Source organism: Periophthalmus magnuspinnatus, chromosome 14, assembly GCF_009829125.3.
Source record: "Periophthalmus magnuspinnatus isolate fPerMag1 chromosome 14, fPerMag1.2.pri, whole genome shotgun sequence".
In the NCBI taxonomy this organism is placed as follows: domain Eukaryota; kingdom Metazoa; phylum Chordata; class Actinopteri; order Gobiiformes; family Gobiidae; genus Periophthalmus; species Periophthalmus magnuspinnatus.
The window spans coordinates 8,395,316-8,420,697 of record NC_047139.1 but is presented as its reverse complement, the minus strand read 5'-3'; the positions used below and the strand labels follow the sequence as shown (position 1 = coordinate 8,420,697).

General features: G+C 41.6%; 1 protein-coding gene across 12 annotated transcripts in view; it reads left to right on the top strand.

Annotated features, from left to right (window-relative positions):
- The first annotated feature begins 2,107 nt into the window (after nt 1–2,107).
- The window catches only part of LOC117381610 (EH domain-binding protein 1-like protein 1), a 32,935-nt gene continuing 9,660 nt past the window's right edge, over nt 2,108–25,382 (top strand). The window contains exons 1-14 of one of the 12 annotated variants that reach the window (XM_055226362.1): nt 2,108–2,497; nt 7,310–7,367; nt 8,083–8,178; nt 10,276–10,329; nt 10,473–10,651; nt 11,575–11,693; nt 11,812–11,892; nt 13,171–13,701; nt 14,729–14,794; nt 14,887–15,012; nt 15,515–15,715; nt 16,105–16,267; nt 20,152–20,454; nt 20,846–24,934. In XM_055226362.1, coding sequence (XP_055082337.1) covers nt 2,394–2,497; nt 7,310–7,367; nt 8,083–8,178; nt 10,276–10,329; nt 10,473–10,651; nt 11,575–11,693; nt 11,812–11,892; nt 13,171–13,701; nt 14,729–14,794; nt 14,887–15,012; nt 15,515–15,715; nt 16,105–16,267; nt 20,152–20,454; nt 20,846–24,934 — 6,170 coding nt within the window. In that variant the 5' untranslated portion in view covers nt 2,108–2,393. The remainder of the gene's footprint in view (nt 2,498–7,309; nt 7,368–8,082; nt 8,179–10,275; nt 10,330–10,472; nt 10,652–11,574; nt 11,694–11,811; nt 11,893–13,170; nt 13,702–14,728; nt 14,795–14,886; nt 15,013–15,514; nt 15,716–16,104; nt 16,268–20,151; nt 20,455–20,845; nt 24,935–25,382) is intronic. The other 11 variants (XM_055226363.1, XM_055226365.1, XM_055226373.1 and 8 more) reach the window with 11 other exon arrangements.

The window sequence follows — 25,382 nt, the reverse complement described above, 5'->3', positions numbered from 1 at the left end:
AATATGAATTTATATTACAATAAAAACAAAAGGTTAGTCAACTTTTTAATGTTTAGGTTGTAAAATATTGCCTTTTGCCATGCAGTTGTTTGTGCCAATAAGATGATATTACGTTACAAAATGGTAGAGATTTTCTTAAACCAAAACAATTAAATTAACTAAGATTTAAGGGGCATTTTCCATTTTAACATTTGGAAGTGTTGCTCATAAGACAGTTTTTAAAGAGGATTTCCACAGTATTACTATGGCATCTGTGGTTTATAAATCATTTCATTGTTTGTTTATTGTTTATTCATAGGATCTTCATTAGTGCCACTTCCTGGGTCCAATTAAGATAAAAAATATTTACATTTCACTCATATAAAAGTTCATTAATATAAAATGCATACATATACATTTCAAATTGTAAAATCTTTCAACACCTTCACTAACAACATATAAAAGTTGATACAAAATTAATAAATACCTTTAAAGTAATAAAATCTTTCCGGTCCTTGTTACCACAAAATAAGTTAATAATAATAATAAATTGTGCAACCAATCCAAGTCCCTAACCCATATCAAATCAAGAACATTTATAACTTCTCTAGACATTGCAGATATAGTTGGTTTAACACATAATTGTTTCAGCAATCGTTTAAATTTTCTTATATCTTCTTCTAGAGTTAGTTTATCAGGTGTAGATTCCCTGCATACACCATTATGTATGTGAAAGTTCTTTTAATTCTATTCATTTTCACTTTTAGTAGAAGGAATTTTCTCGCTGTATCAGGTCTAGTGCTGTAATCCTGTTTTTTATTGTTACTGTTTTATTCAAGAGCCCCATGACTTTATTGTTGTTCATATCCTCCTTTCCGCTCCATTATGCTGCATTAGAAAGCTTCTATATCGATGTAGCTTCTTGCTGAAGCAGATTATGCAGATGTAGATCTGCTGCAGCTCAGTGCGATGCCTTTGGCCAGTTCATATCAGTCTGCTGTAAGTCAATGTGGAGATAAGTGACTTTACAGTGACACAGACAGGAGCAAAGTCTAATGTGCTGTAATAGTGAACGACTGTGCATGAACTGCATCACTCTGTTTTGCATATGCACTCTTTTCTCTCTCTCTCTTCTCTCTCCTTTCTCTCTCTTCTCTCTCTCTGTCTCCCCCTTTCTCTCTTTTATCTCTCTCTTCTCTCTCTCTTCTCTCTCTCTGTCTCCCCCTTTCTCTCTCTCTTTTCTTTCTCTCTCTCTTGTCTCTCTCTTTGTCTTTCTCTTTTCTCTCTCTCTTCTCTCTCTCTCTATCTCCCCCTTTCTCTCTCTTTTCTCTCTCTTCTATCTCTCTCTCTTTGTCTCCCCCTTTCTCTCTCTCTCTCCTCTCTCTGTTTCTCCCTTTCTCTCTCACTTTTTTCTCTCTTTCTTCTCTCTCTTTGTCTCCCCTCTTTCTCTCCCACTCTCTTTCTCTCTCTCTTCTCTCCCTCTGTCTCTCTGCCCCCCTTTTTCCCTCTCCCTTCTCTCCCTCTGTCTCTCTCTCCCCTTTCTCTTTCTCTCTTTCCTCTCTTTCTCTCTCTCTATCTGTCTCACTCTCTTTATTTCTCTTCTCTCTCTCTGTCTCTTCTCTCCCTCTGTCTGTCTCTTCTCTCTCTCTCTTTCCCTCTCCCTCTGTCTGTCTCTTCCCTCTCGCTCTGTCTCTTCCCTCTCTCTCACTCTCTTCCCTCTCTCTCACTCTCTTTTCCCTCTCTTTGTCTCTTCTCTCTCCCTCTGTCTCTTCTCTCCCTCTCTCCTCTCTTCTCCCTCTCCCCCCCTCTCTCTCCTCTCTCTCTGTCTGTCTTTTCCCTCTCCCTCTCTCTGGTTCTTCTCTCCCTCTCTCTCTGTCTCCTCTCTCTCTGTCTTTTCCCTCTCTCTCTGTCTCTTCCTTCTCCCTCTCTCTCTGTCTCTTCCCTCTCGCTCTGTTTCTTCCCTCTCCGTCTCTCTGTCTCTTCTCTCCCTCTCTCTCTGTCTCTTCTCTCTCTCTCTGTCTCTTCCTTCTCTCTCCCTCCCCCTCTCTCTCTCCTCTCTCTGGCCTGCAGCTGTCCTACCCCCCGTGAGCACGTGGGAGGGGGGTATTATAGGTCTTGCCCTGTGTGAGCCCTTCACTCCTTCTCAGCGCCGCTAATGACTCGTCTTGAGTTTAGTTTTTTTGTTTTTTTGTTTTTTTGATGCGTCCTGTGACAACCCGCCCGAGCCCAGTTCCTCATTGCGCGCGGCCTCTTTCCTCGTGCGTAATTTAAGTTAAAAACAGTGAATGAGGCGCGTGTTGGAGCTTGTGTGAAGCGCAGAGGCGGCAGTAGCGCTCGGAGGAGACCATTTAAGGAACATATTTGGATTATAATCGCTGAACGGACTCGTGCAGAGCGGATAACTTTGTGGAGTTATGACGTCGGTCTGGAAGAGACTACAGCGCGTCGGCAAAAAGGCATCAAAATTTCAGTTCGTTGCGTCTTACCAGGAGCTTGTCTTGGAGTGCACGAAGAAATGGTAACAATTATTTAACATTTGGGGTTTGTTTATGAGGATATAAGCGCTGGGGACACTTCTGTACGCGCTGCTCCTCACATTTGTTTGAGTTTCCGCTTTACGCACAACCTTTACGCTTAGTTTAATGACATTTACACCCGGGGAAGACGTTTATAATGAACTTAACATAACACTGGGTCTCGCTGGTTTGTTCACAGCACTTGGTTATGGAAGAAATAGCTTCGCCATTTGCTTTTTTTTTTTTTTATTTTTTTTTTTAGATCAGCCCAAATTAGCCCTGGATAAACAGCCACAGGTTTAATAGTCTGGCTGCGTTAATATAAAAATACTATCCCTAAACTCACAGTCATGATGTAGCCTGCGCACAGTTGTACCAGTTTGGGTTGTTTCTGCACTAAAAACATGAATTTATCCAGCAGAAGCTCAGAGTTTCTCGGTTTGAATGACACTTCTCTATTGGGGGGGGAAAACCTGATGGATGCTCAACAGCCCTGTGACACTTCCGGTCATGCAAAACAGCTGAGAGCCACTGGTGACGCAGCGTTTGTCTGTGGTTGATGTTTGGCACGTGCTCAGCAGAACACACTACTCTCTCTTTAAGAATAAGGATGTATATGTACAGACAGGGGTGGAAGAAGTACTGGAGTTTTGTTACTTTAGAAAAAAAAAAAAGTCCAGATACCAGGGCAAAAATAAATAAAAAAATTAATAAAATAAATAAATAAAAAATAAAATAAATACATAAAACTATTAAAATAAATAAATAAATACAACTATTAAAATAAATACATAAATATCACATGAAAAAAATAAGTAAAAGTATCAAAGTACCTGTTTAAAAATGCACTTAAAGAGTAAAAAGTAAAAGTGTTTCGTGAGATCTAATGAAGCTGTTTTGATAAAGATTTGTGGTGAATTTTGTTCACTAGAAACATTTGAATTTAAAAAAAAAAAAATTTGTATATTTTAGTTTGTTCAAATAATGAATGTGTTAAAAATAAACCCTCAGACTTTTCAGCAGGTCTTAAACAACATCAATAATAATGAGGAAAAAAAACTAAAACTTTAACTTTTTAGTCCTGTAATGGAGTGAAGTAAAAGTAAAAAGTATCCACTATAACATTTACTTAAATAAGGTACATAAACCTAAATTTGTACTTAAAAGCAGTACTTTACTACTTGTACTTAGTTACATTTCTCCATCGTGTACAGTATGGGGCAGTTTGATGACGTCTGGGTTTGTTTATGGTGATAATTGGTGAAAATATTGCTGCTGCTTCTGGTCCATGGATGAACACAGACAGACAACCATCTCATCTTCACTAAACTACATAGATTTAATTTAACACAAAGTAATCGTCTCCTATTGATTAATTGACCACAGTTTTTGGATGCTGCATATAAGATTAGATAAACCATTATTTGTCCCACAACAGGGAAACATGAGGTGATTTATACTGTGTAATAACTGCCAGTACATACTCACTGTAATACTACTTCAGACAATTAATCATTAGCTCAACCAACAAGTTTCTCCTTTAGTGAATAATGGACTTAAATATACAGGATAAAACATGAGTCATGAGTTTAATCACATCATTTAGTCACGTGACAACAACTAATGTTTACTAATGTCAGAGGTGGAGCGTAACAAAGTATAAGTAGTAAAGTACTGTACTTATACGCAAACTTTATCTATCTGCACTTTGCTTAAGAAAATGTTTGATGTATCTGCACTTTGCTTAAGTAAATAAATATGTGGATTACTTTTATTTCACTACATTTAAGAGCAGCATGTATCTGTACTTTCTCCTCCACTACATTTTTTTAACTGGACTGAAAAGTGAAAGTATTTTTTATTATTTTATGAGACATACTGAAAAGCTTGAGGGTTTATTTTTTTAACACGTTCATAATTTGAGCAAACGAAATGTCCATCCATCCATTTTCTTCCGCTTATCCGGGGCCGGGTCGCGGGGGCAGCAGTCTAAGCAGGGACTCCCAGACTTCCCTCACCCCGGACACGTCCTCCAGCTCCTCCGGTGGGACCCCAAGGCGTTCCCAGGCCAGCCGAGAGACATAGTCCCTCCAGCGTGTCCTGGGTCTTCCCCGGGGCCTCCTCCCGGTGGGACATGCCCAGAACACCTCCCTAGGGAGGCGTCCAGGAGGCATCCTGAGCAGATGCCCGAGCCACCTCAGCTGGTTCCTCTCAACGTGTAGGAGCAGCGGCTCTACTCCGAGCTCCTCCCGTGTGACCGAGCTCCTCACCCTATCCCTAAGGGTGCGCCCGGCCACTCTGCGGAGGAAACCCATTTCAGCCGCTCAAACGAAATGTAAAAAATAAAAAAGACAGCTAGAAACAAATGATTCAATTGTTTCTGTTGAACCAAATTCTGCACAAAAAAGCATCATAATCATTACTTTAATACTTTTACTTAAGTAGATTCTTTCATGTGATACTTTTACTTTTTCTTCAGTGCTTTTTTTTTTGCTTCAGTATCTGTAGTTTTTCTTAACTAACACAACTGAGTTCTTCTTCCACCAGTGACTAATTTCTACCTGTCATTATCTGTCACTTTCCAATTATCAAGCGCACGTTACAAGCTCTTTAGACTTTTGCCCTTCATGCCAACACAGACACAGAGACACTTTGTTATCAGCCGGGGTGGTATAATTACTACATGTGTACAGTGTGTGAAAACATTATGGACCAAACACATCCATGTAATGACTCAGCTCTGGTTAACACATGTCTGACAGTAATATTAATAATACACAGTGAAGGCGAGGACTGATTAGGAAATATCTACCACTCCCTGTTATGAGGAAATCAAAGGAAAGGTTTGTAAGAAGTTAGACTAAATCGTATTTGTGTAAAGCTTTTTGTGGTACACATAATTGCTGCTTTGCTATTTCATTTATTTATAGTATTTATAGTGTAATTATAGAGTTGGCTGAGTGATTCAAAAGATTTAGTTTGAGGTCAGACACAATTACAAAGTGTAAGTAATGTTTGATCTCCCGAAAGGTTTTACTTTTCAGGTGTGATTTGGAGTTTAGACCAGGACTAAACCAGGACTAAACCAGGACTAAACCAGGACTAAACCAGGACTAAACCAGGACTAAACCAGGACTAGGATGAAACCACGTCTACACCAGGACTATACAGGGCACAAACCAGGATCAAACGAGGACAAATATTGGGCGCACCCTTAATGATCCAGTGCGAGATGTGGCCTCACAGTTATACACTGAAAGAGCCTGAATATATCTTTATATCTTCTGATGGATCTCACTATTGTCTGTACAGTGACAAAACATTAACCACACCATAGAGTATAAGTATATGTTGCTACAGGGCATTACATACACCGCTATATTTACCAATCCAATGTATTTCTGCGCTGTCTTTTGTGTCGTTCTGTCAGATCCTCGTAAACCAGGCTTTGATCTTAACTTATTTTGACTCGCTTAACTCCCTCTTTGCGTCTGGGTTACTTCCGAATACCCACTGTCCTTCATACAGGAAATGCACGCAATCAACCCCAGTCATTTTGGTTAAAAGCTCATATTATGAATAGATTTTATTACCTGGGGGTCCTAACTTCCTGTGAGAAAGCATGTTGCATATTTTAAAGCGGGTCACGTGGGTTTGAACTTCCTGTTTCACTTCCTGTTTAGAGGCAATGTGAAAATAACATAAAGGAATGCAATCACTACTAGTGCCACTCATGATGTCGCCTATAATTCCTCATATAATCTTTAATACGATCATGTTTTAGTTATTCGGTTGTCAAGAAGAACAGTGACTATTTTTACCAAACCTAATGACTCCGAGGGGCAATAACACGGGGCAATGACTGTCACAAGACCTAATGTTTCCCCCTGTACTTGGGTCTATTGAATAATATGAGCTGCATTATTAAATTATAGTACCACAAGTCCATCATTGTAGCACGTTTAAATACATACATTTAACCTGGAGTTTGGATCTCAGTCAGTCGTGGAAGAAGTACTCAGTTTTGCATGTAAAAGTACAAATACTGGGGCAAAAATATCAAGTAAAAGTAAAAGTATCATATGAAAACATCTACTTAAGTTAAAATAAGTGAAAATCTACTTAAAGAGTAAAAAGTAAAAGTGTTTCGCGCATGTTTTGAGGTCTAATAAAGCTCCAAATGTAGTGATTTTGATAAAGATTTGTGCTGAAGCAATTAAATCGATTGTTTTTTCCTAGCTGTTTTTATTTGTATATTTTCGTTTTCTCAAATCCCTCAGACTTTTCAGCAGGTCTCAAACAATAATAAAAAATACTTTACTTTTCGGTCCAGTTCAAAAATGTAGTATGAAGTACAGATACCTCTCTCAAATGTAGTGAAGTTAAAGTAAAAAGTTTCCAATTTGAAATGTACTTACCTAAATTGTTTACGTAAGTACAGCACTTTACTACTTTTACTTTACTTTTGTTACGTTCCACCACTGTTCTCATTAAAGTTTTGGTATTGTGGAGTCATGCTATGCTACTTTTTTATTATTCGGTTTATTACAGGCTCATGAAATAGTCTAGAATAAGCTCATGTTAGTTTATTGGAATTGTAAAGTGTTTCTGCGATAACAATTTGCACTCGTACATTGTGGATGGATATATTATTGGGTTTCTTACCAAGCAGCACATTTGAGTTTGAAATTTTGATATCACATGTCACGATTATACTTTACAGACAGCGTATAATCAGCAGGTGCGTAGTAAATGAGTGAAGTGTCTGTAGGAGTGTGGTGTCTCTGTTTTGACCTGTGCGGTGTGTTTCTTAGGCAGCCGGACAAACTGAGGGTGGTGTGGACCAGGAGGAACCGCCGCATGTGCTCCAAGGTAAAACACACTCTTTCCATTACACAATCTTTGCTGGAAGGTAAACCGGAGAGCTTATTCTAAAATGAATATGTACAATCTTGAATGTGGGGTTTTATGCTCGTAAGGCCATGTATTAAGTTTAAAGTCAGTGCATTTTTTGTTCTTGTTGTGTTCATTTTTTAACACCAAGTGGTTTATGGGCATTAGATGATTGATGAAATTTCAAATGCACTTGTATATTTGCCTGACCAGCTCATCCGTCCTACTGTTTAACCATAAAGTGCATCTCTAATTGATTAATCTGCCCCTCAGAAATCAAGAATATGGTTCCATACCCACATGTTTTTGTAAAGTGTTGTCAGAACATGCAGTATCGGCTGGTCAGACAACTTGTATGTAGAACTTTCATCAAATTTGAATGACAAAATCTATGTGATTAACACATGACTCCACAAAATTATAACTGTATTTTTGTTTTTACTTAGAAGCACTCTCATGCAATTTAACAGAGGCACATGATTGTTTGTTTTTCTAAATTAAACTAAATTACTCCATAATCATCCAAAACATCACTCTGCATCACATCACTTTATTTTATGTAATATTATTCTTTCCATTTCTGTCCATTTGTACACTCTACACATGTGCACCAGGGAGAATGTAACTGTAAGGCGTTTGTTTTGTTGATTATACTTGTATGGATAGTAGAGTGTACGCTGATGTTTTGTTTTAGCTCCACAGTTGGCAGCCGGGCATAAAGAACCCGTACAGGGGGATGGTGGTGTGGCCTGTCCCCGAAAACATCGACATCTCGGTCACTCTCTTCAAGGTACCATCAGCAACATGAACTTGTATTTACACTGTACACAGCAGATACGGGACAGAGAGGAGAGAACAGTGTGAGGAAAGCTGATAAACAAAAGCATCTGCACATTTACTGTAGTTATTTACAAGTCTAATGACTTCTGATATTGCAAAGTCCATTAAGATGAGGGTCTTCTTCAATGCAAAGTGTTTGGTGAATTTGATTTTAATGATCAATGAAAATCAGATTTTAAACAGATACAGTTAAAACCAAAAGTTTACATTTAGTCTATGAAAAGACACAAACCCTTTTTCTCACTGTGTGAAATCAGCCTAAACAGTCCCCGTTTTAGGTCAGTTAGGATGACCAAAGTTACTTCTGTTTGCTAAATGCCAGAATAATGTGAAGGATTTTTTAATACAATTTTTTATTACTTTCTTCAAAGTCAGAAGTTTACATACAGTAAGATTACTATGCCTTTAAGCTGTTTGGGAAAACCCAGATGATGATGCCATGTCTTTGGAAGCGTCTGATGTATTGACAACATTTTAATTAATTAGAGACACACCTATCGATGTATTTAAAGACACGCCTGAAACACACTGTGTCTTTGTGTAACATCATGGGAAACTCAAAAGAAACTGGCCAAGATATCAGGAAGAGAACTGGGGACTTGCACAAGTCTGGTTCATCTATGGGTAGCAAAAGATGAAGTTTAAATCTGTCAACTGGACAAATCATTGTAAGAGTGCTCATCGAAGCCGCTTCTTCAGTTCTAGTCAGATTACTGGTGGACACTGCCTTATATCCACAGGCAATCTGACCAGAATGTCCAGCCATATCACTCAGAAAAGAGATGGGTTCTATGTCCCAGAGATGAACATGTTTTGGTCCAAAATGTGCATATTAACCCAAGAACAAAAGCAAAAAACCTTGTGAAGATGCTACTGAAGCTGGTAAGAGTGTGTCATTATCCATAGTGAAACCAGGACTGCACTGACATGGGCTGAAAGGCCACACTGCAGGAAAAAAACATTACTCCAAAAGAAACATTAAAAAGACAGATTAAAATTTGCAAATGCACACAGGGACAAAGACCTGAATTTTTGGAGGCATTTCCTGTGGTCTGACAAAACTAAAACTGAACTATTTGGCCATAATGAGCAATGTTACATTTGGAGAAAAAAGGGGGAAGCTTGCAACCCTGAAAACACCATCCCCACTGTGACATACAGGGGTGGCAGCATCATGTTGTGGGGTTGTTTTTACTGCAGGAGGGACTGGTGCACTTAAAAAAATAGATGACATCATGAGAAAAGAACATTTTGTGGAAATACTAAAGCAACATCTCATGACACCAGACAGGAAGTTACAGCTTGGGTGCAAATGGGCTTGAACAATGACCTGAAGCATACTTGTAAACTGGTTACAAAGTGGCTTAAGGATAACAAAGTCCATGTTTTGGAATGGCCACCACAAAGCCCTGATCTCAGTAATATTGAAAATTTATGGAAAGACCTGAAAAGGCATGTGCGAGCAACACGGCCTACAAACTTAGCTCAGTTACACCAGTTCTGTGAGGAGGAATGGGCCAAAATTCCTGCCAAACATTATGAGAAGCTTATGGAAGGATAACCAGAACGTTTGACCCAAGTCATACAGTTTAAAGGCAATGGTACCAAAGACTAATGAAATGTATGTAAACGTCTGACTTTAAAGAAAATAATGAAAAACTGTCTTAAAAAATCCGGCATTTAACAAATAGATATAATTTTGATCATCCTAATTGACCTAAAACAGGAAAAGTTTAGTCAGATTTCATGTCAGACAGTGAGAAAAAAAAAAAAGCGTATGTGTCTTTTTATATGGTGTATGTAAACTTATGGTTTCATCTGTACCATGTCCCAGTGTTAATATATCTTTTTTATATTACACATTCAAGTTTTAAGTTATTGTTTTATTTTTGTTCAACTTATATTTTACATTGAGAAGGTCTAGTTTATAGTTTTGACATAATGGAATAGAAATATATGAAAGCAATACAATCCATTTCGTTATAATTATGGGTAGATACAATGTTTGTCATTAACTGAAGTTCACTGTCACATATAATGTTTTTAGGATCCGAATGCTGAAGAGTTTGAGGACAAAGAGTGGACCTTTGTCATTGAAGGGGTCGGTATCACTATATTCATCGTTCATCATTCAATAAATTATCACTATTGTATTCAAATTTACGAAATTCAACTTGTTAAACTGGTGATTTGCAGATTACTCATTCTAGAAATAAACCTAATGTTTCTTTTTTCCTCTTCCAGGAGAACAAGGGCCATCGCAAAGTGCTGGCTTCCGCAGACATCAACATGAAGCGTTTTGCGAGCCCCACCCCGACTCAGACCGACCTGACACTAAAGCTCAAGCCTCTGTCGGTGAAAGTGGTGGAGGCGACGCTCAAACTGTCCCTGTCCTGTGTCTTCATCAGAGAAGGAAAAGCCACGTGAGTCAAAACAACTGCACCACAAAGCTCACTTTATATATACTATTACAACAATACTTTTCACATTCCATATACTGTAGATATCTAACCAAAAAGCTCCAAAATGTTAATGTTAAGTCACAGGATTTCATTATATTTCTGCTTTATATTGTTGTTGCGCTACTATTACATAATATTGACTCATAACTGGCAAGACTGGTACAATTTTCATTATAACATTTTTATTCATGTTTGCACTTGTCAAGGACGTAGTTGAAGGATGATTCTGTACTTTCCGTGAAGAGAAATTGATAAATGTACCATGGTTAAAGACATACATTAAATAAGTAAAGGACCATTCACCATGTTAACCTCCACCCACATACTCTAAATGTAGTACAGTATGTGTCTATAATACGCAGTGGTGGAACGTAAGAAAGTTCAGCACAAATCTTTATCAAAATCACTATATTTGAAGCTTTATTAGAGCTCAAACCTGCATGAAATACTTGTACTTTTTACTCTTTTAGCACATTTTTAAACAGATACCTTAATACTTTTACTTAAGAGGATTTTTCCATGTGATACTTTTGCTTTTTCTTGAGTATATTTTGCTCCAGTGTCTGTGCTTTTACTTAAGTAGCAATTTTGAGGTCTTCTTCCACTATAATAACAAGATTTTAAGATAAATTTGATCATCATTTTGTAACCACACACTAAGGAGGTATATTGTTTTGCTGAATCCTAGAAAGTACAAAGGAAAAAACAGGAATTACTTCAGATCAATAAACAAATGCTCGTCTTACGGTATTCTTAAGACGAGTATTGGGGTATAAGTGTCTAGTTGGTACAGAGCCACTAAATAATCTTTATCTACAGTCGCAGTATCGTGGTTGTTCATTATATATACATGTCTGGTGGTTATACTTGTCGTCTTCGTGCAGTGATGAAGACATGCAGAGTCTGGCCAGTCTAATGAGCGTCAAACCCACTGACATCGGGAACCTGGACGACTTCAACGAAAGCGACGAGGACGAGGACAGGAAGTCTCTCAACGCGACAGGTTTGTCTCCAACCACAGCCACATTTTGTTTAAATCCGAGTCACTTTCAATTCCGCTTTTATTCTATACATTTCTTCATCTCTTCTTGTCTTTTTCTTGTTTTTTCTGTTCTTCTCAGCTGTTTCACACACTCTCACTCGCCCAAACCGCCCAGCACCTCCTCCTCCATCAGATCAGAAGCCATTTGGCACATCTTCAGGTACCTTCCTCCCTCTCCCCAAATCACACCCCTGTTGCATCCTTTTTGATTCCCCCCTCTGTAGTCTAGGGTGTAAAAACAACCATAGTCTATCCGTCTGGGACCCTCTCTAGATCTGACCATTTCACACATTAATGCCATTTTCTCAGCTTCTCCAACTCCATGATTCAACTGCATTCCTCTTCCCACCTATGTACTAAATCCTATGGAGTCATGTGACAACTGCAGTATAACTAATGACATGTAATAACGTTAGCTGGAGCACTTTTAGCATGTGTGACTACAGTGAATGGGTTACATTGAGACTGACAGGTTGAACATACCTGGGATTGGTTCAAGTTGTATTTATAGATGCAACTCTTAGATACATATGACAAAGTTTAGGCGTAGAGGTCACTAGTTTCTTTATAGAATGAAAAACAAGCATATACTGTTAAAGCTATATAGAGACACTAGAGCAGAGGTGTCCAAACTTTTCTCATTAAGGGCCACATATAAAAACACAGACAAAGCTGAGGGTTGATTGAGGGCCATAGACTGGTCACCGATAAAGTGAATACTTCAAATCTATGTGTTTATTACAAGTTAGACTGAACCATGAGACCTTTATTCATGCTTACATCCTCAATGGGACAATATTTTAGATGGGCAGTAAGTAGATTTTCAGAAATATACAGTAAAACGTACTGCTTAAGGTAATATGGGCCAATTCAGCTGGAAGCTTGAGGGCCAAAAAAAATTGGTCTGAGGGCGGCATTTAGCCCCCGGACCACTGTCTGTGCTAGACACTATATAGTTTAATGTAATATGTGCAATACATTATAGCAAAACATAAAGAAAAACTGGATAATCTGTTTAAAAAGAACAGTGTAATAATAATGATAGACTTTTACTATTTGCACGTTAGCCATAAATATTAAAAATACTTCAATTAACAAACTTTGTAAACTTTTTTTGGTTAAATCTTCCATTACACCTGGATAATTTTAGGCCTTCCATTAAAAAAAACAAACTAAAAAAAACCTGTATTTTCTAATGAATAAATGCATTTTAGAAAACAGATGATTTTCTTGGAAACTATGAACCGGATGAAAGACCAAAAACACATTAACCTAATTCTTCTCCTCACTCATTCTCGTGCTAATTCTCACATTACATTTGCTAAATTACAATAATCCATTTCACACTGTTACCCAAGATGAAAACCATCACATTTCTTTGCTGTTTGCTGTTTTTCTCTGTTCTCATCACTTCATCTCCACTCATTTATCCATCCAGCCTCATCCCGCCCGCCTCTGCCCACTGCCCCACGCCCATCTCCTCGCCGCACCAGACACCCCTTCTCCTCCGCTCCCGTCCAATCAGATCCTCAGCCCTCGCCTGGCCCCTCCCCTCAACCCTCCCCTAGATCCAAGCACAAAAAGTTAACCGTTCAAACCTCTGATGGTAAACCTCAAGCTGCACCTACCACATCTGTAGCAAATCCTGACTCACTTCCTGGTGTTTCTAAGAACACTCCCTTAGACTCAACTTCATCTCCCATTCCTTTACAAACGACTAAAACTGATTCAAAAGAGGCTGTTATTTCACCTTTCTCAAGTCAAATGCCGTCTAAACTGGCTCCAGATGAACCGGTAGTGGTAAATTCCTCCACTACACCTGCCTCTAATCAACCTGATACTAAACCAAACCTGGATATGAAGATCTCCTCTCCCAGCAACCCCTCAGCTCCCCTATCTGACCCCATCCCGCAATCTCTCTCTCATCCCCCCTCCCTGCCCAAAATCTTCCAGTCAGTTCCAGCAAAAGGTATCAGTAGATGGGGAAGCTCTTATTTTGTGCATGTCCTAAGTTTGCATTGTGTTGAATACTGTAGTGTTAAAATGATTTCCAAACAGTAGATATATTTTGTTTTTTAAAAGGTTGTGCATCTGTGGCTGTTTTAGGCCTAAATTTCTAAAATACTTTTTCCATTTATCGGGAATACTTAAAACTCAAAGTACTTTTTTGATGCAAGCTAAATCTTCACTGTTCCTCTTTCAAAAGGTCAAACCTGCTATTTGGGAAACACTTGTCTGAGGTTTGCTGTGGGTTGGTTCATGCATGTTATTATAGTTTGTTATGGAGCTCAACAGTAACAGTCTGCTCTGGTTCTGGGAGTAAAATTTCCATTCATTTTTCCCATAGACTTTTTCGAAAAATGTAAATATTGACAGTTCCAAGGCAGTGCAGAGGCTAACCAGCTACGTGCTAACTAATATTCATAATGTGGTTGTTTTAAATCCAAAAAGTCAGTTTAAAATGCAAGATTCTGCTAAATTTTTGAATAACTTTGTGGTTTATAAAGTTTCAGAAACAGATTTAGTTAACACGTATCTGATTGTCCCTGAGCAACCTGTTGAACTTTGGAATTTTATTTTATTTTTTTCAGAAAGTTTATGAGAAAAATGAAGGGGAAATTTTGTTCCATAGTATTATTTATTTATTTATGTATTTATTTATTTATGTATTTATTTATTTATTTTTTATTTTTTATTTATTTATTTATTTTTATTTTTTTGTGCTATATAATTATAGTGTGATTATTATAAATTTAGCACTAGTTAGTTTTTCCTTTTAGATTCTATATTTTAATTGACTAGTATTAATTTAGAGCAATAATTATGTGTTCTTTTAGGGATAAGCAAAAAAAAAAAAGTATTCTGTGCTCCTATAATGCATGTATCCACTAAATTTAACAGTATCTCTCACTGTTCCTCTTTTTAAAACCTCAAACCAATGCTGTTTCCCTCTGATAATTACTGTCATTTCCACATATTTCTCCTCTTCCTTGCAGTCCCTGTTTCATGTCAACATCGCCCTCCAGAGGCTCAATCTGTGAATGACATGACTTCAGCTTCTGGTTTGTGCTTTTTTTTTTTAAACACATATCTGGTTTAACTCACTTATCACTTTAATTTGTCACATGCAAACACTCTTTACTGCCCCCTTCAGACCTGTCCCATATTTTCAAGCCTCACATCGTCTCCTCTGTTGCTCGCCCTTCGTCTCCTTCACCCTTTTCTCCTGATGCTCCTCATTCAACTCAAGCTCCTCCTTCTAAATCTGCTTCAGAGACAGGTATTCAGTCATTATTTTTGGATGTTTTTTATTTTATTTTTTTTTTGTCTATAGTGAATATGGGTTTCAGAGTGAAGAAAAATGATTGACGTTGCCGTAACAATTAACAATGCAAAACTAAATCTTTTGAATGGTGAAGTGGTACTCAAAATGGCGCCTATAAACCAGAAGCTGTAACTGTCACTCGCTTAATTTTTCAATTATTTAACTGAAATAATCAAATAAATGTTCCATACTTACACTATTTTTCCTATAATACTTAACAATACAAAACCATTTTATACTATACATTTTAGAGACACATTAACAAAAAAATATTTGTCAAATTTCACATTACACCTTATAATCATCTCAGTTCTGGCCCTGCTCCTTCATAGCTCTGTAAGTTCTTGTATCGCTCTCTCTATCTGCCACAAATATTGACCAAAATGTTTCTGTCTATACCTTTAAACTCTCCTGTCTCTCACCTCTTCTCTCCTTCATCCTCATGTTGACCCCCCAGGGGGCGCCGTAGGTGCTCCACACCCTCCCCCTGTCCCACTGTTGACAAGCCCAGACCTGGACGCTCTGTGTGAACCTCTGACTCCTGCACCTCAGTCCACTCTGCCTCTGTCTTTACCCCAACGTCCACCCACCTCCCAAAACTCCCCCTGCACCTCTGCACAAAATAATGCTCCTGTAAAGATACACACACGCCAACCAGGTATATTAGGGCAGAAAATTCTCTGTTTATAGTTTATTTTTGCTTTTTTATTAATAATCTTAATCAGTATGCACATGTTTGGCAGCCCTGAGGTATTTGCTAAACTATAATGGAGTGATTCATAAGACCTTATGTCTGGCCTTACAAAAAAAATAATATAATAAAAAAATATATATAATAAAAAATAAAAATAAACAAATAAAGTAATAATAATAATAATAATAATAATAATAATAATAATAATAATAATAATAATAGTGTGTATAAAATGTTACATGGGTGTGGGAGTCTCTGAATTTGGTTTATAGCAAGAAAAAGCTCTGACCATTGCCAATCTATTTTAAACTACTATTTGATATTTTTAATTGTTTTGCATCTTTATTTTCCAGGACCGTCCCTGAGCATGGTTGAAGAGGAAACTGTTACAGAGGAAACAAATGATAAAGCTCAAAATATCCACGTGACTCCAAACATCAGTCGACCCCAAGAGCCAGTTAAACCAACAACTCGACCGACAACAGTCGCTGATACAGCCAAAACTGATAAACAAAGGTGAGTTTATCTGTAACACGTCTGGAGATTGGCATGAAATATTAGTTATAAATACACACGACTGTACGTTATGTGCATGTTTTTGAAGTTGGGTGTTTTGGGGTCTTGCATTGGCCTGTGCTAATGCAGTTTCTAACTTACTAAGGCTACGCTATTGAAGCAAAAAGTGGAAAAAAAAGACTGTACCACACAACGCTACGCTATGGAAGTCCATCCATCCATCCATTTTCTTCCGCTTATCCGGGGCCGGGTCGCGGGGGCAGCAGTCTAAGCAGGGACTCCCAGACTTCCCTCACCCCGGACACGTCCTCCAGCTCCTCCGGTGGGACCCCAAGGCGTTCCCAGGCCAGCCGAGAGACATAGTCCCTCCAGCGTGTCCTGGGTCTTCCCCGGGGCCTCCTCCCGGTGGGACATGCCCAGAACACCTCCCTAGGGAGGCGTCCAGGAGGCATCCTGAGCAGATGCCCGAGCCACCTCAGCTGGTTCCTCTCAACGTGTAGGAGCAGCGGCTCTACTCCGAGCTCCTCCCGTGTGACCGAGCTCCTCACCCTATCCCTAAGGGTGCGCCCGGCCACTCTGCGGAGGAAGCCCATTTCAGCCGCTTGTATCCGTGATCTTGTCCTTTCGGTCATTACCCAAAGCTCATGACCATAGGTGAGGGTAGGAACGTAGATTGACCGGTAAATCGAGAGCTTCGCCTTCCGGCTCAGCTCCTTCTTTACCACAACGGACCGATACAGCGACCGCATCACTGCAGACGCTGCACCGATCCGCCTGTCAATCTCACGCTCCATCCTTCCCTCACTCGTGAACAAGACCCCGAGATACTTGAACTCCTCCACTTGGGGCAGAGACTCACCACCCACCCGGAGAGAGCAAACCACCTTTTTCCGGTCGAGAACCATGGCCTCGGATTTGGAGGAGCTGATTCTCATCCCAGCCGCTTCACACTCGGCTGCAAACCGCCCCAGTGCCTGCTGCAGGTCCTGGCTCGAAGAAGCCATCAGGACAACATCATCTGCAAACAGCAGAGATGAAATCCTGTGGTTCCCAAACCAGGCCCCCTCCGGCCCCTGACTGCGCCTAGAAATTCTGTCCATAAATATAATGAACAGAACCGGTGACAAAGGGCAGCCCTGGCGGAGTCCAACATGCACTGGGAACAGGTCTGACTTACTGCCGGCAATGCGAACACAGCTCCTGCTCCGGTCATACAGGGACCGGACAGCCCTTAGCAAAGAGCCCCGGACCCCATACTCCCAGAGCACCCCCCAAAGGACACCACGAGGGACACGGTCGAATGCCTTCTCCAGATCCACAAAATACTCCCATGAGCCCTCGAGGACCCGATGGAGAGTATAGAGCTGGTCCAGTGTTCCACGACCAGGACGAAAACCACACTGCTCTTCCTGAATCCGAGGTTCGACTATCGGTCGGATTCTCCTCTCCAGCACCCTGGAATAGACCTTACCGGGAAGGCTGAGGAGTGTGATTCCCCTGTAATTGGAACACACCCTCCGGTCCCCCTTTTTATACAGAGGGACCACCACCCCGGTCTGCCATTCCACAGGTACTGTCCCCGACCGCCACGCGATGTTGCAGAGACGTGTCAGCCAAGACAGTCCCACAACATCCAGAGACTTGAGGTACTCAGGACGGATCTCATCCACCCCCGGAGCCTTGCCACCGAGGAGCTTGCCAACCACCTCAGTGACTTCAGCCAGGGTGATGGACGAGTCCGCCTCTGGGTCCCCAGTTTCTGCTTCCTCCTCGGAAGACGTGACAGTGGGATTGAGGAGATCCTCAAAGTATTCCTTCCACCGCCCGACAACATCCCCAGTCGAGGTCAGCAGCCCTCCACCCGCACTGTAAACAGTGTTGGTGAAGCACTGCTTTCCCCTCCTGAGGCGTCGGACGGTTTGCCAGAATCTCTTTGAGGCCGTCCGATAGTCCTCCTCCATGGCCTCCCCGAACTCCTCCCAACCCCGAGTTTTTGCCTCTGTGACTGCCCGAGCCGCGGCACGCTTGGCCTGCCGGTACTCATCAGCTGCCTCAGGAGTCCCACGAGCCAACAAGGCTCGATAGGACTCCTTCTTCAGCTTGACGGCATCCCTTACTTCCGGTGTCCACCACCGGGTTCGGGGATTGCCGCCGCGACAAGCACCGCAGACCTTACGACCACAGCTACGAGCAGCCGCATCAACAATAGAGGTGGAGAACATGGCCCACTCGGAGTCCATGTCTCCAACCTCCCCCGGGATCAGGGAGAAGCTCTCCCGGAGGCGGGAGTTGAAGACCCCCCTGACAGAGGGCTCCGCCAGACGTTCCCAGCAGACCCTCACAATACGCTTGGGCCTGCCAGGTCTGTCCGGCTTCCTCCTCCGCCAGCGGATCCAACTCACCACCAGGTGGTGATCAGTTGACAGCTCAGCCCCTCTCTTCACCCGAGTGTCCAAGACACGCGGTCGGAGGTCAGATGACACGACAACAAAGTCGATCATCGACCTCCGACCTAGAGTGTCCTGGTGCCATGTGCACCGATGGACACCCTTGTGCTCGAACATGGTGTTTGTTATGGACAAGCTGTGACTAGCACAGAAGTCCAATAACAAAACACCGCTCGGGTTCAGATCGGGGAGGCCGTTCCTCCCAATCACGCCCCTCCAAGTGTCACTGTCGTTACCCACATGGGCGTTGAAGTCCCCCAGGAGAACAACGGAGTCCCCGGTTGGTGCACTGTCTAGTACCCCTCCCAGGGACTCCAAGAAGGCCGGGTACTCTGCACTGCTGTTTGGCCCGTAGGCCGACACAACAGTGAGAGACCTGTCCCCGACCCGAAGGCGCAGGGACGCGACCCTCTCGTTCACCGGAGTGAACCCCAACACGCAGTGGCTGAGCTGTGGGGCAATGAGCAAGCCCACACCAGCTCGCCGCCGCTCCCCGCGGGCAACGCCAGAGAAATGGAGAGTCCAACCCCTCTCAAGAAGATGGGTTCCAGAGCCCAAGCTGTGCGTGGAGGTGAGGCCGACTATATCTAGCCGGTAACGCTCAACCTCCCGCACAAGCTCAGGCTCCTTCCCCCCCAGCGAGGTGACATTCCATGTCCCCAGAGCTAGTCTCCATGTCCGGAGATCCGGTCGTCGAGGTCCCCGCCTTCGACTGCTACCCGGATCTCTCCGCACCCGCCCCTCATGGCTCCTCCCGCAGGTGGTGGGTCCACGGGAGGACGGCCCCACGTCGTTTCTTCGGGCTGGGCCCGACCGGGCCCCGTGGGGAAAGGCCCGGCCACCAGGCGCTCGCTGCCGAGCACCCACCCCAGGCCTGGCTCCAGGGTGGGGCCCCGGTAACGCCAGTCCGGGCGACGTAAACTGCCTTGTTGTATTTTTCTTCATGAAGGGCTTCTGAACCGCTCTTAGTCAGACCCGTCTCCGAGGACCTGTTTGCCATGGGTGACCCTACCAGGGGCATGAAGCCCCCGACAACATAGCTCCCAGGATCATTCGGGTGCTCAAACCCCTCCACCACGTTAAGGCGGCGGTTCGGGGAGGGGACGCTATGGAAGTATTGTGTAATAATCTGTTTTCCAATTACAGTATATACAATTAGAGGATTACAGATGTTAGCATTGCAACGAGGGGAGAGTATGATTATGTAACATGCTTCACACAGTGCTTAGCTAACAGACGTCTGAGGTGGTTGATGGTTTTGCTGCTGCGGTGTTGTGTAGTTTCATTGTACGTACGCTATTTCACCACATTCAATGGCAGCGTTTGGTGATTTGACCCGCTCTTTATCCCGCTCCTGCACGGCGTAACTCTAATAAAACCCCTTTAATAAAATCCCCCAAATAAACATGACCTGACCCGCTCATTTGTGTCCCCCAGCTCGGGCCGGTCCCACACAGAGCTGATCGTAGCCCCACCCCCTCCTTGGCCGTTCTCCATGAGCGCCAGCGGAGCCCCTCAGCAGCCCTCCACCAGCGTCGTAGCGGCTTTTATAACCCCGAAAAGAGAGTTAGACGCGAAGGCGGAAAACGAGAACTCTGTCCGTAAAGTTAACGACGAGGCGCCGCCGTTAGCCGAGCTGGAGGATATATTCGAGTCACCTGACCAATCACGTGACTCCGTGGGTCTGTTTTTGGAGGAGGACGGCGGTAAAAGCGACACGATCAAAAGATGTCCTCCGGGGTGAGTATCAGTGTGAGAAAAGACAAACTTTGGTGCTTGTGATGAAGGGGAAGCGTATAGGCGTAGTAGTGAAGAGGTGGATATAGAGAGGCTGAGGGGGCTGTTTGTTCTGCTGCTGCGGTGGAGATGAAACAGAAACTATAAAATGGCGAAGAGAGTGCGTTTATAGGGATATTATGTAAGGTTTTATGGTGGAAGCGGTGTTGAAATGTGATTGTTTTGCCTGAAATGTTCCACAATATGACGTTTAACTTAAGTATTTCAATGGAGACAAGCAGAAAAGTTATGCAGTGCGGCTTTAAATGAGTGTCTAGATAGCTGATTGGTTGATTGGGTGATTTCTGTCGCTTTTTACCGCAGTTGTTCAAGTAGTTTTATATTTGTTGTACAGTTCTGAACAGAAAACGACGGCAAAACAAGAAGCAGAAAAAGAGAAAGAAATAAAAAAAGAAAGGAAACATGAGGAGGAGAAGAAACAGCTTCTGGAGCAGGAAAGGAAACGACTTCTGGAGGAGGAGAAGAGGAGGGTTATGGAGGAGGAACGAGAGATCGAGGAGGAAAAGGCGAGATGGAGGCAAGAGGTGGAGAGGTTACTGAAAGAGAAGAAGGAGAGACATGAGGAAGAAGAGAAGAGGAGACAGGAAGAGGAAAAGAGGAAGAAGGAGGATGAGAAGAAACAAGGAGAGTTGGTTAAGTTAAGGAAAGAGGAGGAGGAGAGGAGACAAGAGAGGGAAAGGATTTTGAAGGAAGAAGAGGAGAGGAGGAGAGAGATGGAGGAGCGAGTCAAAAGAGAGGAGGAGATGAGGAGGAAGATGGAGGAGAAAAGATTAAAAGAGGAGCAAGAGAGGAAAGACACTGAGGAAAAGAGGAAGAGAGAGGAAGAGGAGAGGCAGCTAAAAGAGGCGGAGGTGAAGAAGAGAGAGGAGGAGGAGAGGAAGCGACTTGAGGAAGAAAAGAGGAGGCAGGAGGAAGAAAGAAAACGGGTAGAGGAGGAGAAAAGAAGAAAGATGGAGGAGATGAGATTAAAAGAAGAAAAAGAGAGAAAGGAAATGGAGGAAAGGATGAAGAGAGAGGAAGAAAAGAAGAGAAAACAAGCTGAGGAGAAGAAGAGGAGAGAGGAAGAGGAGGAGAGGAGACGACTTGAGAAGGAAAAACAAAAACAAGAGAGAGAAAGAAAACAAAAAGAGGAAATGGAGAGAAAAGAGATGGAGGAAAAGAAGAAGAGAGAGGAAGAGGAGATGAAACAAAAAGAAGCTGAGGAGAAGAAGAGGAGAGAGGAAGAGGAGGAGAGGAGACGACTAGAGGAGGAAAAACGTAGAAAAGAGCAAGAGCTGAGAGAAAGACAAGAGAGAGAAAGAAAGCAAAAAGAGGAAATAGAGAGAAAAGACATGGAGGAAAAGAAGAAGATAGAGGAAGAGGAGAGGAAACAAAAAGAAGCTGAGGAGAAGAGGAGGAAAGAGGAGGAGAGGAGACGACTTGAGGAGGAAAAAATTAAAAAAGAGATAGAACTGAAAAAGAAACAAGAGGAGATGAGAAAACTGGAAGAGAAAAGATTAAAAGAAGAAAAAGATAGAAAAGAAATGGAGGAAAAGAAGAAGAGAGAGGAAGAGGAAAGGAAACAAAAAGAAGCAGAGGAGAAGAGAAGGAGAGAAGAGGAGGAGAGGAGACAACTTGAGGAGGAGAAACTTAAAAAAGAGCAAGAGCTGAGAGAAAAACAAGAGAGAGAACAAAAACAAAAAGAGATGGAGGAAAAGAGGAAGAGAGAGGAGGAAGAAAGGAAACAAAAAGAAGCTGAGGAGAAGAAGAGGAGAGAGGAGGAGGAGAGGAGGAGAATTGAGGAAGAAAAACTTAAGAAAGAGATAGAATTGAAAAAGCAACAAGAGGAGATGAGGAGAAAGCTGGAAGAGAAAAGATTAAAAGAAGAAAAAAAGAGAAAGGAAATGGAGGAAAAGAGGAAGAGAGAGGAAGAAGAGAGGAGAAAACAAGCTGAGGAGAAGAAGAGGAGAGAGGAGGAGGAGAGGAGGAGAATTGTGGAAGAAAAACTAAAAAAGGAGATAGAATTGAAAAAGAAACAGGAGGAAATGAGGAAACTGGAAGAGAAAAGATTAAAAGAAGAAAAAGACAGAAAGGAAATGGAAGAAAAGCGGAAGAAAGAGGAAGAGCAAAAACAAGCTGAGGAGAAAAAGAGGAGAGAGGAGGAGGAGGAGGAGAGGAGACGAGTCGAGGAGGAAAAACTAGAGCGAGAAAGAAAACAAAAAGAGGAAAATGAGAGAAAAGAGTTGGAGGAAAAGAGGAAGAGAGAGGAAGAGGAGAGGAAACAAAAAGAAGCCGAGGAGAAGAAAAGGAAAGAGGAGGAAGAAAAGAGACGACTTGAGGAAAAAAGGAAGAAAGAGGAGGAAAGAAAACGAGTAGAGGAGGAGAAAAGAAGAGAGATGGAAGAGAAGAGATTAAAAGAAGAAAAAGAGAGAAAGGAATTTAAGGAAAAGATGATGAGAGAAGAAAAAGAAAGGAAACAAAAAGAGGAAGACGAGAAGAGGCGTCAAGATGAACTGAGGAGAGAACAAGAGAAGAAGAAAAAACAAGAAGAATTGAAAAAGAAAATGGAGGAAGAAAAGAGAGAGGAGGAGAAAAGACGTCTTGAACAGGAAGAAAACCTCAGAAAACAAAATGAACTAAAAGAGAAGGAAAGACTTCGACAAGAGGAGGAAAGAAAGAGAATTGAGGAAGAAAAACTAAAGAAAGAGATAGAATTGAAAAAGCAACAAGAGGAGATGAGGAGAAAGCTGGAAGAGAAAAGATTAAAAGAAGAAAAAGAGAGAAAGGAAATGGAGGAAAAAAGGAAGAAAGAGGAAGAAGAGAGGAAACAAAAAGAGGCTGAGGAGGAAAAGAAAAGGAGAAAGGAGGAGGAGAGGAGACGATTGGTGGAAGAGAAACTTAAAAAAGAGCAAGAGCTGAGAGAAAAAGAAGAAAAAGAAATAAAACAAAAAGAAGAAAAGGAGAAAAAAGAGATGGAGGAAAATAGGAAGAGAGAAGAAGAGGAGAGGAAACAAAAAGAAGCTGAGGAGAAGAAAAGGAAAGAGGAGATGAAACGATTGGCAGAAGAGAAACTTAAAAAAGAGCAAGAGATGAGAGAAAAACAAGAAAAAGAAAGAAAACAAAAAGAGGAAAAGGAGAAAAAAGAGACGGAGGAAAAGAGGAAGAGAGAGGAAGAGGAGAGGAAACAAAAAGAAGCTGAGGAGAAGAAAAAGAGAGGGGAGGAGGAGAGGAAACGACTGGCAGAAGAGAAACTTAAAAAAGAGCAAGAGCTGAGAGAAAAACAAGAAAAAGAGCGAAAACAAAGGGAGGAAGAAGAGATTAAACAAAAACAAGCCGAGGAGAAGAAGCGAAGAGAGGAGGAGAATTTAAGAAAAGAAAGAGAAATAAAAAAGCAACAAGAACTGAAAGAAAAACAAGAACTAGAAAGAAAACAAAAGGAGGAGGAAGAGAGGAGACATCAGGAAAAACTGAGAGCAGAAGAGAAGAAAAAACAGGAAGAGGAAATAAAAAGGAAAATGGAGGAAGAGAGGAAACGAATTGAGGAAGAAAAACTTAAGAAAGAGATGGAAATGAAAAAGAAACAAGAGGAGGAAGAAAGGAAGAAAAAGGAAGAAGAGAAAATACGCCAAGAAGAACTGAGACGTCTAGATGAAGAAAAACTCAAAAAAGAGAGAGAGCTGAGAGAAAAACAGGAAAGAGAAAGAAAACAAAAAGAGGAGGAAGAGAGGAGACACCAAGAAGAACTGAGGAGAGAACAAGAGAAGAAGAAACAGGAAGAAGAAATGAAAAAGAAAATGGAGGAAGAGCGAAAACATCTGGAGAAAGAGGTTAAGGAAAAAGAAGAAAGAAAAAGAAAGGAGGAAGAGGAGAGAAGGAAGCAAGAAGAGGAGAGAGTGAGGAGGGAAGAGGAGAAAAGACGTAAAGAACAAGAGAGGAAGAAACATGAGGAAGAAGTGAAAAGACGGCTGGAAGAGGAAATAAAGAGGGAGAGAAGGAGGCAACAGGAGGAAGAACTGAGGAGGAAAAACGAGGAAGAGAAGAGACAAATCGAGGAAGAAAGAATAAGAAAAGAAAAGCAGGAGAGAAAACATCGGGAAGAAGAGGAGAGAAAAGCAAAAGAACTACAAATGGAGAGAGAGAAAGAGGAAACAAGGAAACGAACGGAAGAGCTAAACAGGAACCAGGAAGTGGAGAAGATGAGTAGAAAAACGGCGGCCATTTTGACCGAAGAAGATCTCAACAAATCGGACGAAGACAAACAGAAGATGAGAGGTTTACCGTTTAGTTTGATCGACACGACGTCCAAAGTCACACATAAACCTCCTCTCGCTGTAAAAGCTCATCAAACTGCACTTCCTGCTCCACGCCTCCCTCCTCTGGACAAAACGAGCATTACACCCGAGCCTCCCAAAAGCTTCAGCCAATCACAGGACTCCAACGAGCGGTGAGTCACAAATATAAAAACTAACTGGATGATTGATTGAGGGATTGATTCCTTTCTGTGATTTCCTGCCATCAATCATTAAGATAAACTATTAACCAATCAACAATCCAATCTAATAATCATTTTTACCATCATCATCATCATCATCATCATCATCATATTTTAGACTACATCATATTATTTGATGATTTGGTGATGATTATGAAGCGATTAAAGCTGAGGTAGAGTCAGTTTAGCGTTGAACAGTACGCCAGATTTGCACAAAAACTAGACAGAAAAAGTCAGTTGTGCAGGACCAAAGTTCTTACCTCCACTTTCCTCCTTTTAATCTTGAGATCTTTAGTAGGTGATTGATTCTTTAGACATTTATTTGTGTAAAAAGTGGCGCACAAGACAGTTGAGGGACCAGTGGTGTAATTGTGAGGCAGTGGGCTGAGCTGGTGTTGTT